This window comes from Micropterus salmoides, unplaced genomic scaffold (genome assembly GCF_014851395.1).
Source record: "Micropterus salmoides isolate LMB-PRFRI ecotype aquatic unplaced genomic scaffold, ASM1485139v1 Ms_hic_scaffold_5, whole genome shotgun sequence".
In the NCBI taxonomy this organism is placed as follows: Eukaryota; Metazoa; Chordata; class Actinopteri; order Centrarchiformes; family Centrarchidae; genus Micropterus; species Micropterus salmoides.
In genome coordinates this window covers 30194050-30210506 of record NW_024044237.1, presented here as the reverse complement: position 1 = coordinate 30210506, position 16457 = coordinate 30194050, and the positions used below count along the sequence as shown (strand labels likewise).

Here is a 16457-nt window from a genome sequence, read left to right as displayed (position 1 = left end):
CACATCCCATGCCAGTTTACGATATTTTCAGTCAGGATGCTTTCTATTGCTCCTCTCTAAAAGCTGAAAACCTTCTTAAGCTTCCTCAAGAAATACAATTGTTTTTGAGCTTTCTTCACCAGAGTGGAAATGTGAGATGACTATGTGAGGTTCTCTGTGATGCTGATTCCCAGGAACCTGAAACTGTTCACCTGCTCTTTATATGGTTGTTTGAGGGTTAAGACTTTGTTTAAAGCCATATTTCACTGCTGGAAAGATGGTCTTTTGATAATACAAGGCTGCCTATACAGTAGACAGTAGTATAACCAGAGAAAGGTCATGTAGCACCAATTTTAGGTCTCACTTGTAAAAGAGGTTTTAATCTCAATGTGACTTCTTAGTTAAATAAAGGTTAAGAAGAAAACAAAGGATAAGGCCTGTGGTTTTCCCTTTTACTCAAAAGGTAGAAAACCTACAACAACCTGGTTGTACCGGGCCCATTGCCTTCCAAGGCTGCCACTCCCAAACTTTCCCAACTCGGACAAATAGCCAGTCAGAGCTACTAATGGTGATGCTTGATGCTCAGCTTAGGCTGCCTCTTTGTTGTCCATAAACCGTAATTCCTCTGCACTGTGTTCTGGTTCATAGAAGTAGCATATAAAATGTCTGCACATTACACTATTCAAATTTCTTCCATATCTAAAGGAACATTGCCTTCTGCCAATGGTTGTTTTAGCCAAGTGACTTTGGACAGGATATTTTGATTTTGGAGCGGTAAGGAGCCACCCCTCACTCGGCTTGACTGTCCGTGGAGGAGGGCTTACGAAAAATGCGGAAGTACAATTTGGGGAGCTCTGGGTGCAGGCAACATGGAGGGAAATAAACCATTTGCTATTTGCATAGACTACCCACACTGTAATGTTACAAAGCTGGTTGAAAAGTTTAAGGTTAAAATCGTGGTTATATTTAATAGTAGCGTTAAGATTAGGGGAGTCATTATGTCATTGAGAATAGATTTACTGTAGTGTAGAGGTAATTCTTCAGCTGTGTTTAGATATGTGTCTATTAGAGGGTGACACTGGAGTGGATTTCAATCCTGTCTCATCCCGCTACCAAAAAAATAATCCTATCCTGTCCCAATCCTATGAAAGGGTAAGAAAAGAACAGTCCAAATCCCGGAATAGCTCCCGTCCTATCCCATTCCTGATTTAAAAATAAAAAAACAGTAGAAAATAGCATTTATTCATATTAGAAATTACATATTTATATGTAAAACGTTTGATTCCTGTCCCGCTTGCTCCCAGTTACTATTTTTTGCCTGTCTCGTTCCATTCACTTGATGAATAGTGAAATTGACTATCCCGCAGGAATCCCACAGGTATCCCATGACCCACAGGATTCCCGAAAAAAATGTCAATGTAGTGTCCATATTTGAATTAACAGTGTGTAAAATAATGAGCCAGACTTAACTTTATTTTATTTGCTGTGTTGTAGTAATGCCAGTGGTGTATTTTGTACAATAACTGAATGATTTAAAGTGATTCAAAGAAGTGTGTGTGCACCATGACCTTGTGCAGTTAATGAACCTGACCTTGCTTTGCCTTCGCTCTTTGCAAACAGCGTATTTGTCCTGATGAAACTGTGTGTGTGTGTGTTCTGTGCAGGACAACCTCAGTGTGTTTCTGCGCGGCTGTGAAGAGTTGGGACTGAAAGGCTCCCAGCTGTTTGACCCTGGAGACCTGCAGGACACGTCCACTCGCCCTACCGCTAAGTAAGACTCAAAGCTTTAGTGTTACATTTCTGCTCTACTTTTTGTGTTTGTGTGTATGTGTGTGTTTGTGTATTTCTTTCAAATTTGTTCCTAAGCACCATTTGAAGAAGTCTTTGACAGGAAAGTTATAGATCTTTTTAAAAGGTTCTCTATGTAGCATAGTAATTACTTTATTATTTAGAGATGTATGACCATTACTAAAAGTCAACCCTTAAAGGTGATTATATATTTTTTTTATTTATCTAGTTTATTTGTAAGGAACCGTGTACAATATTAAACATAACCATACCTCTGGCCCCCGCTAAATTTATGAGGCTCGGACGCAGCAGTGTTATAGTGACAAGAAGAAAGGATTTTTGGATCATCATACTTTGATGTAGTGTGATGGAAAGTGAAGCCAAACCTGCATTCTTTCTAATGGCCAGGAGGGGAGACTGTACTGGTTTCAAAAAGAAGTGAGATTGTACAGATGTTAATGAGAAAATGACCCTACTTCTTACTTGATTTATTACCTCAGTAAACCCTCTTTAATACAGCATGAAGCTCATTTTGTAAATTATGGTCCCACTTACAGTAGAATAGAGCATGGTGCCTTGTGATTGACAAGTTGCTACCACAGGGACCTACAGTTAGTCAGGATAGAGGCGAATCATATCTGCTGCACTGTGTACATTTAACTAACCTTGAACTTGTTTTGGGGTGCTGTTGGTGTCTTCATCTAAGAACTTTGATCCTTTCACCGTGTGATTTCAGTTAATGAAAGTTAATTGGAACATTTTGGTTGTCTAAAAATGTCTTTTCCAGCGTTTGGTTGTACTAAGTGTTCATTTTTTTGGTAGATTTTTTCAGTTAAGTACACGTTATTTAAAGCCTGTTTTTCACCAGCCAAAATTAGCTTCCTAATTAATATCACAGTTAACGTGGATTACAGATGCACCTTACCAAGTTAGCTAGTCCCACGCTCTCGTCCATATATGGACACTTCTGGTTTTTTGGCTACTGCCAAAATGCCAAACTCAAGTCTTCAAAACTGTAGTCCAAAACCCAGTGGGTGTCGTCACGTTGGCTACGTCCACTTCTTTTATACAGTCTATAAATCCGACGTATAACAGTGATTTAACAATAATATATGAGCAAGCAATGAAGGCCTGATTTGTGGCAGCAGATGGAGTTTGCCCAGTAGGAATGCAATGATTACAGATTTTGTTGGTACGATTATTGTCAGAGAAATAATCACGGTTTCACGATTATTACGATTATTATGCATTAATTAATTTCACAACACTAGTAACGACTTAAGTTGATTTTTAATATTTAATTACATTAACAATTATATTTCTATATATGTAAGTATTATTAAGAGGAATATTAACTTTTATCCCCCACAAAGGAGGGGAATAAACTGTATCAACTCTCATCCATACATATGTTTTAGTGAAAATTAGTGAGTGCAGTGTTAACTGAAATGCAGTGAATTGGTAGCCTATAGTCCTGAAAGTCAACATTTTCAGCACAGACAGAAGACAACATGATGTAACCTTAAATGTTCAGTGACTGAAGGTGTTATAAGGACTACGTTCTGTCTTCCATAAAGGCGCTTTCAGAAAATAAGCGATTTGCACTGCTCAGCACTAAAGTTCAACTTCTTTGACCGTGGTGTGTACGCGAGCTCACCGTGCGGTGCACGTTGCTCAACGCAGCAACAAACAACCCTGGTGCGGCGCAAGCCATTAAAAAATAATGGGCCTCATAGCGCAGTGGGGCTGTCGTTGCAGTGGGTCTGAAAGGTTTCATGCTGTTTTGTTTGTTTACGTTGCACTGAAAGCTCGATTTTAAGTGACAGGTTTATATTTGATTTCCTACCAACTTGCTATGTTATTTAAAATAATGTATTAGGTCTACCTTTACTTGGGCATGCAAAGCTGGGTGGTGATCCCGCAGGTGCTGCATCAAGTTTAATGTAGTTATTTGCTCCTTTAGCAGCAACCTTTTAACGGCAAGTTTTTGAACAGGTGATCAGTCATCTTCAGTAACGCCCTGGTCAGACTTGGTATACCTGAAATGCTCCCACACTGCCAACTTCAGCCGTGTCTCTGGTGGAAATAAAGCTTCACAGCTTAGTCCCTCTGCAAGTTCAGCCAGTGTGCAGTGGGTGGTGATGGCGCAATGGGTAAGACTTTGCCTTTTGTGTAAGAGACCAGGGTTGCTCCAGTTGTGCGACCTCTGACATATAGCAATTGTAAGTTGCTTTGGATAAACGTGTCAGCTAAATGAATAAATGTAAAAGTTCAGTAGTCTCTGATAAGCGCAACACTTCAGCTTGTGCACCGCTCCTGTAACTTTGTTTTCGTTTTGTGCAATTTGCCACAGTTTAGTTCCGTGCAACAGAAACACTTGTGTAGTGGGGCCTTTACGATTAATTAACCATGACATTTTAAGGTGCGGTTAATAGTGAAATCCGGTAATCGCTGCATCCCTAGTGCCCAGTTGTTGCTGAATTGTAGATGATTAAATTCCCATTTTCTGAGCTTTAGGGAATCTTTAAGGACTTCTCTTCCAGTGGCAAGTTCACTCTTGCCTTAGAAAGAGGAGCTAACAAAACAATCTCACCTCAAGGTCCATTTAGTAGCTTTTCTGGAGAATTGGTGCAAATTTTGCTAATGAAAGAAGGCTTGTAATTTATTAAGTGGATGGACCGAGTGTTGATGATGAATAGTTCAGTGGTGTGTTAGTAGATCGCTTGTCTGAATCACTGGGTGTGTGATTCTCTAAGTGTCACTCTTTGTCACCCTGTTTTGTCATTCTTTGCATCAGACAATCGCCCAGTCCACTGCCAACATAAATAACTGAGAGTCAGTGGAAGTTTGTAGAGCCTGTTTCAGTGAAGAAACAAAAGCATATCTGTTAGACACAACTGTTCTCTGTCCAAATACAGTGCAAGGGTTTACATCACTCACTGAACCATGACTCTTATTTTGTTGCTTGATAACAAAGGCAAGTACATATAGTTTATTTATTTATATGTTTGTGTGAACGTGTGGGTGTGTCAGTGTGTGTGTGTTGCATGTGCTTTCCTCATGCTGGCTGTGCAACAATGTGGTTTCATTCACATGAGTTTAGAAAGGTACTGCTGGAGATGAGGGGAAAGAGAGAGAGAGGACAGTGCTAATATTATCTGGTCTCAGGAGGAGCTGCTTGACTGGCTTTGTCAGGACGTGTGTTGTGTTATTTTCAGTAATAGTCCATGGACCCCTGTCTATGCCTCATTTACATTTCTTCAATAATAATGTAATGATATTTTTACCATTATTTTTTGCACAATTATTTTGTTAACATAGCTTGACATTGACATTGACTAGTAATACACAGGAGACACCTGTGTGAAATTTACAAATTAAGTTATTTTTGTTTTTTTCCCTGGTGCTGGGTGTCACGTGACATAAACCAACATTATGTGTGCTAAGGCTGTCACTTTTTTTGAACAATCAACTTTGAATGAATTTTAAAGGTTCAGTGTGTGTGTAGTGGTTTTAGAGAGGGTTGCGAATTGCAACCAGCGACTCACAGTGCATTCACATGCTTCTTCGTCTTCGTCTTCTTCTTCATCCTCTTCTTCATCGTTGTCTTCTTCCTCTACTAAAAATTTTTTTGAATACAACCCACACAGCCTATCCTAAAATATATTGTCTGTAGTCACATAGTAGTTGTAGTTCAGTCAGATTGACATGTGAAATTCAAAGGCTCTCCATTGGTCAGCCTGTTTGAGAGCGGAAGCAGGATTAACTTCTCATTCAAGAAACCATCATTTCTATCCTTTTTTATATAACCGCATGGCAAAATATTACACGCAGCAGAGGAGAGACACTACTTGCCTACAGTGCAAGGACATACAGGGTAATGACAAAAAAGTGTTTGATAAAAAGCTGTTTAATTGGTAAGCTGTGTTTATGCTTTTATCCTGTCCCACCTGCTTTTTTGCTTCAGCACAAGAGTAAATGTTGCCACATGAAATACTTTCTGACCATATTTTGTTCATTTTGGATGCCTCTGCTGTCAGTAAACAGTTACAAACTTAAAAGGAAGCATTGGTGTCCTTGTTTAAGTGACCTTGTACTATTGACAGTTGTTATGTAACCCTGTCTCACAAGGAAGGTATTTTTTTGTAGCTTGTACCCATGGCAGGAAGCAGTTTTGGTGCTTCTCCCCCATGAGTCTCTGGACAGGTATTTACTCATCTAAGAAACGGCTTTGAAGAGGAGGCGTAAAGACAGGCTGGTTCTGGTACACTATGAACTCACGCCTAAAATATCTCCTGTTCCTCTGCGTGTTGATGGAAACAGATTGACTTCCAAGATAAGTGACAGGGCGTCTGCAGCTCAGGAGCGGGTCCACTAATCAGAAGGACGATCCCTAGCTCCTCCATACTGAATCCTAATTTGCTCTTGATGGCTGTGGGTCGGTGTGTGAGTGTGTGTGAATGTATTGGTTTCTGATGAGGAAAGAGAGAGAGTGCATTTCTATTATTTTAAAGTTTTGAAATGCCTCAATAAATAAAATACAAATTTATTTTCCTCAATTGTGTAGAAATGCATGATGAAAAACAGAAATGCAAGTCCAGAAGAAAACACAAGCCCTTCAGGATTTCATTAATATTTTATTGAATTGCTGCTACTCTTAACTGTGTTCAAGTATTGTAAGTTATTCCATTTTGTAATTCAACAATTTAACCATCCATCACATAGCATGGAGCCTGTCTGGTACATTACTAGGAGGTTTCTCTTGGCAAATAAAAATAAAAGATTTAGGACTTCTATATCCAGTTAATAATAATAGACAAACTGGTTGTGCAAAGTCTGCATCGTTATTTATGTAGCAAATGCTTTTCTATTGTAATGATTTGCACTGTTTCACTGATAAAACTTTGCTCAATGTGACATTTCCCTTCAGCTTTTCTAATTTTAAGCAAAAAATTGTAGGTAGAATACTTTTTTTATTTGGAGAAAATATAACTAAATATAAAAAATAAATCATCATCAAGTTCATCATTGAATTTTCTTGTTCTGTAGAAGTTTTAACAAAGAACATAACTATTGCAAACTTTTCAAAAGTGACTATTTCCTTTAATATATTTTATATTTATAGTTTGTAAGATGAGTAAATAAAAGAAGAGTGAGAATAAAACCCATAACTGTTGAAAACTCTCCAAAATGAACATGGTTATAAATTTGAGATTGACTTTGATAGAGACAAAGACAGAAAAAAGGGTAGAATAGGCCCTCTAATAACTTAAATATGATCTCATATCTTGTGGAATCTGTTTGTCGGCTTCTACAAGATAACAGCTGAGAAAACCAACCTGTCTGTGTTTATTTAGTCAGCTGACAGAAAGAGAGGAGGAAGGAGGGGGTTTATAGATTATTCCCTCCAGCTACTTTCACCTTGCTCTTCTTCTCTTCTTTAACTCTTCTCTAACTAAGGTCACTGCTGTCATGGAAAACTCACGCAACTGCAATTTGGGTGTCACTTGTGTGTTGAGTATATTGGGCTTTGTGGCCCTCAGGCTTTGGAAACTAGTCTTATAATTTATATTAAGAATTAAGGAAAATAACCTGGGCAAAAACAAAATGATCAATATGTTCTCTATTCTAAAAATATTTTACTTTTACATTACGACAGCAATATTATTCTGTCATGTAACTAAGACAATAACGAAGAAGTTCTGTTCTGTTTTCCATTTTGGGCAATACATTTTCCATCATCTTTATAAGCTATTTTGTAACCATACAAGATGATCCATTAGATGATCAGTAGATATAGCTACAGTGCAGTGTATACATAGGAAGGACATGTTGACAAGCTGGAATTATACTTCTCTAACGATACACGTAAACATCTCTATGAACCTACGCAAAAGAGGGTGTCATTGGTGTTATGGTAAAGTCGCAGAGGACAATCAACAAGCTGATTGGTTGATTCAGCTCAAGATACAAATATAAAAGAAACATCTCCAAGCAACACCCATGCGTGCTCGCCTACTTGCAGCCCTGGGGAACATCATTCCAGCTTTATTCATATATCACTTAACCAAATACAGTCCCCTGTTTTCCATATGTTTTTTTTTTTTTTACGTTAAGACAGTTTCATACCCATGTAAATGCAATCTTTTTCCTTAAAACAGTCTGGTGGTCTGTTATCCATGTAAAATGAACTTCCCTATCCATAAAAATAAATTGATATTCTTGCTGATCTTGATAATGAGATATTATTCATAATGAGGGAAACATAATCAAAGCAGCATGTTTTCCTTCTGACCAAAACTGCAAAACGCTGCAGCCAGCCGCCTTACGACTAGCACCAGAAAGAGAATATTCCTCCCATTCTGTTTTCTCTCCATTTTATCAAACCAGTATCAACTTTAAGAATGATTGGATCTCCTCTAAGGATGGTTTTGGGCTAGCACTTGGTTATATTGCAAAGCATTAAACTAAAAGAGCCTGAATTCCTTATTTAGAGCTTTTCTGGTCACCATCCAGGCTGACACCTGAGGATGACCAGGCTTCCCCATTAGGGTGCGTAGACTCTGGCAGGAATAATTTTGCAGGTACTTCTTGCCTTCATCTGCCCTAAGAACATTTTTTAAGACTTTCAACTTTTCTTCAGTTTTTGGGGAATTTTGCTAAATTATTAGTATTTTTTAAGGACAGTATGTATTAAACTTTATTTTGTGAGTTGCTTTGTGTAACTGTTTTCCATAGTTAAGGAGTGACATATCACATCACTTTATTTGAAAAGTGTGTCTCTGTTGTGTGATGTTTGACCTTTCCTCAGGCTGAACAGATCAACAGTTAAAGAATAGTAATAATTGAGATGATGGATTTTTTTGAGTCAAGACTAATAGTGAAATCCGGGTCTTGTGCGTTGTTGGTACCTTTTTGTCTGTGCTGCTGTGTCTCCCTCTCTTAGCCTAGAAGTATGTACTTCCACAACACAAGTGTGTATTGGGGTCAGTTTTACAACTGCTTCATTCCACTTCCCATTTATAGCTTCAAGTGGTGAACCGCAATAGCCACATGTTTTCATTTTGGCAACATCTGTGGAGCTAAGTGGCCACTGCTGTGGTGTACATGAACTGCACCTCCCAGAAATCACTTGGCAGTCAAACCTTATGGCCACCATTGTGACATCTGTCTCTTCTGACATCTGACTTTCTGTTGAAGAAAGTCTTTGTGAATGATAATTGCTGATGCAAAATTGCAAATCAAATGAGCCCTCACTCTTTTTCCATGATACAATTTATCTTTTAGATAGCAGAAGTCCAACCGCAGCCATTGATCATAATTGCTGGAAATATTAACTAACTAAATCACCAAACAACAAACTGGAAGTATAGAGTCGGTTAGTTTTCTTTTTCTGCATAGATATGTGGGTGTAGGTTGTTTTAAAAGGTGTCTGCTATTATTTTTATATAAGATATTTCATTAAATAATACCAGAAGACAATGTCTCACTCTCTGTCTCTCTCTTTCTCATTTTCTCAGGGGAAGTGACTGCAGCCGAAAGCTCAAGAATGTAAGTGATACTTCTGGATTACTGTGGGATAATTTGTTTGTGTGCTAAATGTATGTTTGAATGGAAACTGTTATTATGGTCCATGGTGCTGTGGTTGTCACTGTCAGCTGCTCTTATTTTGTCTGTTGCAGCTCTACTAGTTCCGTTCCCTCTAGTTCCCTCAGTCATCTTTATGTACTGTATTATTCTACTACAAAACTACATTCTCTTCTGTTTCTAGTCTGGCTTTATAGTTTGGAGCTATTCTAGCTTTGCCTTTTGTTGCTGTTCCACTTTTATCTATCATATGTGGTTTTCTCCACCAAATACCTGCCTTTGTTCAATATTTTCTGTCTTTTAACTCTTAATTATTCACTTGATTGTCCAACTCCATTCAATTTTTCTATTGTCTTCTTCTCTAAGTATTCTATCAGTTTCTTCTTACTGTTCTTGTTGTTAATTACTGCAGCTCTTCTTGCATTGTCAGTTACACACAGACTCCACTTATGGTAGTGTTTGTAGGTCCCCTTGTTCTGCTTTTTGTATATGTATTAAATTTGGGGGGCTTTACCCATTCTTTCCTTTTAACATGTGGACATTAATACCCTTTTCTGTTATACCTGCTCTTCTTTTTCTGCATTTTCTATCTAGTTTAGTACTTCCTCTTCTGCCTATTGTCTTCTGTGTGTTTCTTATTCTGTCTTCATTCTAAAAATATATTTTTACTGTCTTAGTGTTGTCTATTTTTTGTTAAAATATACTTCAACACCCTTTTATCTTTTTCTAATAATGCTGCTTTAAGAAGAAGAACACATATTGTTAGCCCTGCCCACTCTGCAGTCAAAGCCCCCTCTCTCTCTCTCTCTCTCTCTCTCTCTCTCCCTCTCTTCCACTCCCTCCTGCTCTCTCTGTGATGCTGCTGTGCACTGTACAAGTTAATGTGTTGAGCTGTGGAGCTGGCCTGGGCTGCTAGCTCATTTAGCTGACTAAAGACAGGGACTCTCAGCCACATTAGCCAGCATTTGTGGCAAAGGACGCACAGAATCCCTGCCGCTAATGCTCTAGCCAGGACCTGGTTCCACGATATGCTACTACACATTGGATCTGCCCTGCAGACTCAGACTGAGGACTAGGATTTTATAGCAGCTGTCTCTGCAGCACATCACATAGTGAGAAGCGAAGGAACTGCACTAAGAAGAATTTGCTGATTTGGTGATGAAGGTGTTGTTTAGCAAACAGATTGGATGTTGAAGTAAAAAGAGGGTATTACACAAAATCATGAGATGATCGTTTAGGAGGTGCAGGTGAGAACAAGAATGGCTGTGTAGTGGAAATTAGAACAGCTGTGTGCATGTGTGTATTGTGATGACTACAATGGGGAATTTGTGTCTGTATGTGCCACTACAGGTCTGCGGATTGCGACATGTGCATAAATGTGTGCATGCATGGAGTTTTGTCTATGTGTTTATTGTAGTTGCTTTTTCGGGGATATTCATGCCCTTGTATATGCCTCTCTGAAGTGTGTGTGCAAATGAAAAATGAATGAAACAAAGAGATGATTGATGTTTTTTGGTGGAACCTCTTTGACAGGTCTTTCCACATCTGCCAGATCAGACAGCTGCTGAAACTGAAAAAGCAAAGCAAGTGTGACGCTGTACATACTTCACTGTCAGGACACTACTGACATGTTTTCTTTAGACTACTGTAGCTCAATGCTTTTGTTTAATTTCAGTTTTAGTATGACTGCTTGTTGTAGGTCTAGTGTTGCATGTCTAAATCATGCAGGCACAGCTGTGCATGTTTTCCCATTGTGCTTTTTGAATCAATACAGATGCATTCAAAGCATACTAGTAAGCAATTAAAAACACATTGGGTGCTGACCCACTTCCATTGGGAACTGGCACGGATGTTATCATTATACTGGTGACACAGAAGCAATACACTGCTGCTCAGGGTGCTAAACAGTCCAGATAATGAAGCATAACTACAGCAGGTGGAGTATTGCTTTAGTAGAGTACTTGTATAATATGTGCAGTAGCAAGATGAAACATCATGAGCATGTATTTTACATGAAGACAAATGCCAAGACTGCAAATCTATCACCTTTAGTTCTGATCTATATTTGAGTTCTGGTTTGATCCCCAGCGATCTGGTGTCCACTCTTTCGAAGTTTCGTTGACAAAAACATTAAATCCCTCCCTGCTGTAGAGTTGATGATTATAGTGCGTTCCATTTACCTCGGAAAGCGGAGGTCGGAGCTGGGAATGATGTCACACTCGAGTTGACGTCGCACCAGTTGCAAGTCAAAAAACCTTGCTCGGCCAGCTGTTGATTACAACTAGCCAGGTTAGCTATTGTTACGCCGGTTGATTAAAAAACGCATTGTGCAGTATCTACTCATACTAAACACTGTAGTAACACGTCCACAGACAGCAGTTGGACAGCACTTTGTGTACAAACATTTCTATGAGTCACACATACACTAATAAACAGTATAAATTACAGTTTTCTCTAACTGTTGATACTCAGAGCAGCCATCTTGGATCACAAAGTCGGGGTAGTGCGGTTCTCCTGACTTTCCAAGTCAGAAATCCAACTTAAGGGGGCGTTCCCTTTGAAATTTCCGACTTTGAACTCAGAAATTCCGACTTCCCATGTCAAATGGAACGCACCATTAATAAGGGTGACCCTCTACTTTCCTTTCAGGAATCAGCCACAGAAAGACTTTGTGCTTCTTCTGATGAGCATGCCAGTTCCTTTGCTCTTCCTCCAAGTGTGTTTGAACAGCAGACAGTGTTTACACTGACACTATGACTGAAATAAACACATTAAGCCATGCTGAGCTTTCTTATCAAAGCAGTCCCTGTAGAGTGCTGGTTGACATGGACACAGTAAATATAGCCGGGAACACTTAGCCAACAGTGCTAAGGGTGCAGCTCTGTGCGATGTTCCTGTGACTACACCCAATCTGTACATTCTGCATTTTAGTCATTTAGCTGACTCCAAAGGGAGTCACACTGAATGCAGTAAGCTTCAGTTCCTCAGTCACATTCAGCATTACTTCAGGACATTAGGTTACAAGCAAGGGTCAAAAGGACACCTCCTTCAGCTACTGATTTTACAGGGTCACTGTGTTTGGAGGAGATGAGGTTGATCTGGTAATTTATGCACTCAGGGCTAAGCTAGCGAACAGGCAAATATAAATCACTGTGAGCCCTGAACGGATGCTGTACTTAAGCAGGAGTGTCTGAGAGTGGTTTCAAGGTTAGAACAATGGTTCAGTCTTATCATGTTTGTGTAGGACACATAAGCTAACATGTAACTTCTTTGGAAGAGGCTGGATTGTAATGACAGAAAAGTCGGCTTGTATTGCTTTGTAGGGAAAAAACTGAACAGAGTTGACAATGGTTTACTTGTTTACTTCATGCACTTTTACCTTCCTTCAATACAACAATGATCTGACAAAATATTATTTGTAGCCATTTTAAAGGTTTCATATGTTGGCCTGCAGTGCTACATACATATTTTGTACGTCCATGTTTGTACATGAATATAGTGAAATGAAACCTTTTTCTCATACATATCTGTAATTTTTTTCACTTGGCACTGAGATGAGCTATTGTTTTTAAATTATTCAAAGATTTAGCAGCTACCGGTCTATGGTATGGGAACCCTTTGCTTTGACTGACGTTTTCTTTATATACAAAGTATAATCTAATTTTATCATAATGTCTGACAGTTTTTTTGTTTGTTTTTTTACCCCAACCCTATATACCCCATTTAGGTTCTAATTACCATCTACTGGTTGGGTCGTGCTGCCAACGGCTGTACCTCCTACAACGGGCCCACACTGGACCTGAAAGAGTTTGAGGGCCTGCTGTCACAGATGCGAAAGGTTTGTTAAATCATAGTTAGTACTGTCCAGGGCTAAAAATATGAAGAAGATCTTAATCTAAAGTACAGGGACAATACATATATAATACTTATTTAGCTGACGCTTTTATCCAAAGCGACTTAAAATTGCTATATATGTCAGAGGTCGCACTCCTCCGGAGCAACTAGGGGTTAAGTGTATTGCCCAGGGAAATATTGGTGGCTGTGTCGCAGTGGAAATCAAACCAGGGTCTCTCACACTAAAGGCATGTGTCTTATCCACTGCCTCATCGCCACCCCTCGTGCCATCGCCACCCCTCAGTCAGTAGTTGCTGTTGCATTTGTATTACAGATCTCCTAGCAACCACTGCTGGTGGAGTAAAGGATATAGAGAGAGGCTGCCTTTTTCTTGTAAGCAGAAAATCACAGATTTGATCGTCGCATTCACCAAATGTTCTGACGAGATGTACACAGACTTCTTAGAAATCATCTCAGGCAGCATATAACACCCCCCACCTGAGGTCTAGGGATGACCTCTATTAAATCGGCCTCTATTGTCAATCATCTTAACCTGGTTTCACCCCTTTACTGACCAAAAGGGACAGAGAAAAGTTAGCATAAGCGAGCCCCAAAGGCACACACTCAAACTATGACAGCCACTCATGACCATGATGTCATCCCCATGCAATTTATTCCACAATGTGATGTTCCTTTGCTGTTCTATAAAACTCAGAAATCTCTGCCAACTCAGCAGAATTACTTTCCCAGATGTTCACACGTTACTGCTGACCAAAACAAAGCCACGTTCTGTGAAAAAAAAGAATTGATTCAAGGAAAATACGTCAGGTGCACACATTCAAAATTAAATTGGCTTTTCCCATTTCACTTCTAATACTTTATGAAATGGAAGCTGAACTTATTATTTAAATGTTGAATGTGTGGCCGTGTATCATTGGGTTTTTCAGCATATGTTTGATTACACCCACCTGTCTGACCAAAGCACCTTTACAGTGCAATGTCATTGCTTCACCAAAAAAAGCTGAATATATGTTAGACAAGGATTAAGTGAGGCAGAAATTCTGCGGCAGTACAGCCTAGTTGAAAACATAATGCAGAGTTTGTCAGAGGTTTGGGAGTTGCATAACAGATGGCTTAGGGGTCAGAAACAGGAAGTCTTTTGGTTGACAGGAAAAGCCTTTCCCCACCTTCCATTAGCTGTTTAAACTGTAGACAGACAATGGGAGGGGTCACTGAGGTGAAGAGAGAGTGATAGAGAGTGATTTGAGCAGAAAAAAGGTGAGAAATGCAGAGAGAGGAAGAAGGAGAAAAAGCAAGAGGGTTAGCAATGATCACTTAGGACTTAACAGTGAGATATTTGTGAGACAAAACATAAACACGTTTTTTAAATATGGTTTGACCAGGTGAAAATTAAATTCTGTAGGTTGTCAATTGTTATGCATCTTTCCTTTTGTGTAACCATATGATATGCTAATTTGTGCATTTGATATAACGGGGCTTGTGTTTATAAATGTTCAGGAGGCAGAGGAGGCAGAGAGCCCTAAACGCAGCATTCGGGACAGTGGCTACATTGACTGCTGGGACTCTGAGCGCAGTGACTCTCTCTCCCCGCCACGCCACGGCCGTGAGGACTCGTTCGACAGTCTGGACTCCTTCGGTTCACGCTCACGACAGACCCCGTCGCCGGACATCCTGGTCGCCCGTGGCAGCAGCGATGGTAGGAAATAGTTTACTCTTCACACACTTTCATATTCTCATAGAACACTACCAGTACCTGTTTGAATCGATTGTGAAAGTGTGATGTTGCGGTTAGAATGACTCCCCTTTAAATTAAAGGTTGAAGGTTAAATCTGTTTAATGGCCATTGTGTCATCTTAGCCACAGCCACGTATGCCTTGTAAAAGGGAAGTAATTCAGTACTGGGTGTTTTGTTTGGGTCAATTGTGGTGTACAGATATAGTATATAGATAAATGAGGTCCATTGTCAGTGCTACTGTTGTAAAGCTTGTTTTTCTCCTCCCTGTGTTTTCAGAGGACAACGCCCAGTGCTAGTCAAAGGTTTTTTGAAAGAATAAAGTGAATGATATCCATGATGCCTGTTTTGACATGAAGCTACAGCCACTGTTTCATTTTAGCCATAGCTATGTACCTTGTGAAAAGGAAGAAATTCAGTTCAGGCACTGCTGTTTTTGTTGTGGTCAAATGTAGCTTACAGGCACAGTGTACATACACTGTTAATGAGGTAGTTTGTGTTTCATGTGCGGCTGTACTAAAGGCTGTCGTTCCGCAATGCCCGTGTATGTTCCAAACTGTTCTACATTTATTTAAAGAAAAATGATGTCTATCTGCAATGTCCAAAAAAAAACCATGCACAACCCTAGCTACAATTATAAATGCTTTCACACCTGTCATTGTTTCAAACACCAGTACCAGTTATGTTAACACAGGCTTCACCAACATGACATCCAATGACATTTGTGTCCAGTGATTTAAGAAATAAGACCTTTGATTTATTTGTACTTGTGGAAACTAGGGTTGGGGGGAAAAATCGATACAGCATAGTATCGCGATATTTTCCATGGCAATATTGTATCGATACACAATGATCATTGATCTTATTATATAAATTGTACATGAGAAACTTTTTGGTACTATAATAATAAAATCAATTGCTTTTGCAATCCACGACAAAAAGAGTTTTCCTTTGGCGACACAATTTGAAGTTGGAAAAAACAATATTTAATAGTTTAAAATCGCAATAATATAGCATCGTGAAATAAGTATTGTGGTAATATTGTATCGTGATTCCCACCCTTAAAATTCTGATTTAGTTGATAAAATGGAAGTGACTAGAAGGCTGCAGGCATAACGGTTTGATTTGATCTAGAAAAAATGCACTCCAATGTAGTAATTTGCTGTTTACTCATCAGATTCCTCTCAGCCCTTGAGAGGAATAAAGTCTGGGGGCTTTAAGCTGTAGTTTGAACACTGTGAGATGCCTGGTCAGTGGTGGCTCTGTTTAAGAGCATTAGAAAAATTTTTATAAAATTTTTTATTTGAAATATACATGTTATGATTAGATTAAAATGTTTTTTGACCTCGTGGAGCTAACTGTTACTCATTTTCTTTTCGGATTCTTCATTTCCCCTTAAAAATTTCTGTTTTATTGTACAGTAACTTCTATGTGTTTCTGCAGCTGTGTGGGGTTATCTATGTGAATGTATGGGTGCCTCGACCATTGTGCTTTTATAACCTTGCAGTCTGATAGT

At 39.2% G+C, this 16457-nt stretch overlaps 1 protein-coding gene across 7 annotated transcripts in view; it reads left to right on the top strand.

Annotated features, from left to right (window-relative positions):
* The window catches only part of LOC119888525 (LIM and calponin homology domains-containing protein 1-like), a 98115-nt gene that overhangs the window by 52540 nt on the left and 29118 nt on the right, over positions 1-16457 (top strand). For 6 of the 7 annotated variants that reach the window (XM_038699121.1, XM_038699118.1, XM_038699119.1 and 3 more), the window contains 4 exons: positions 1644-1750; positions 9288-9318; positions 13082-13192; positions 14707-14905. In XM_038699121.1, the coding sequence (XP_038555049.1) occupies positions 1644-1750; positions 9288-9318; positions 13082-13192; positions 14707-14905 (448 nt within the window). Of the gene's footprint in view, positions 1-1643; positions 1751-9287; positions 9319-10258; positions 10602-13081; positions 13193-14706; positions 14906-16457 lie in introns of those variants that run through there. The other variant, XM_038699123.1, reaches the window with a different exon arrangement.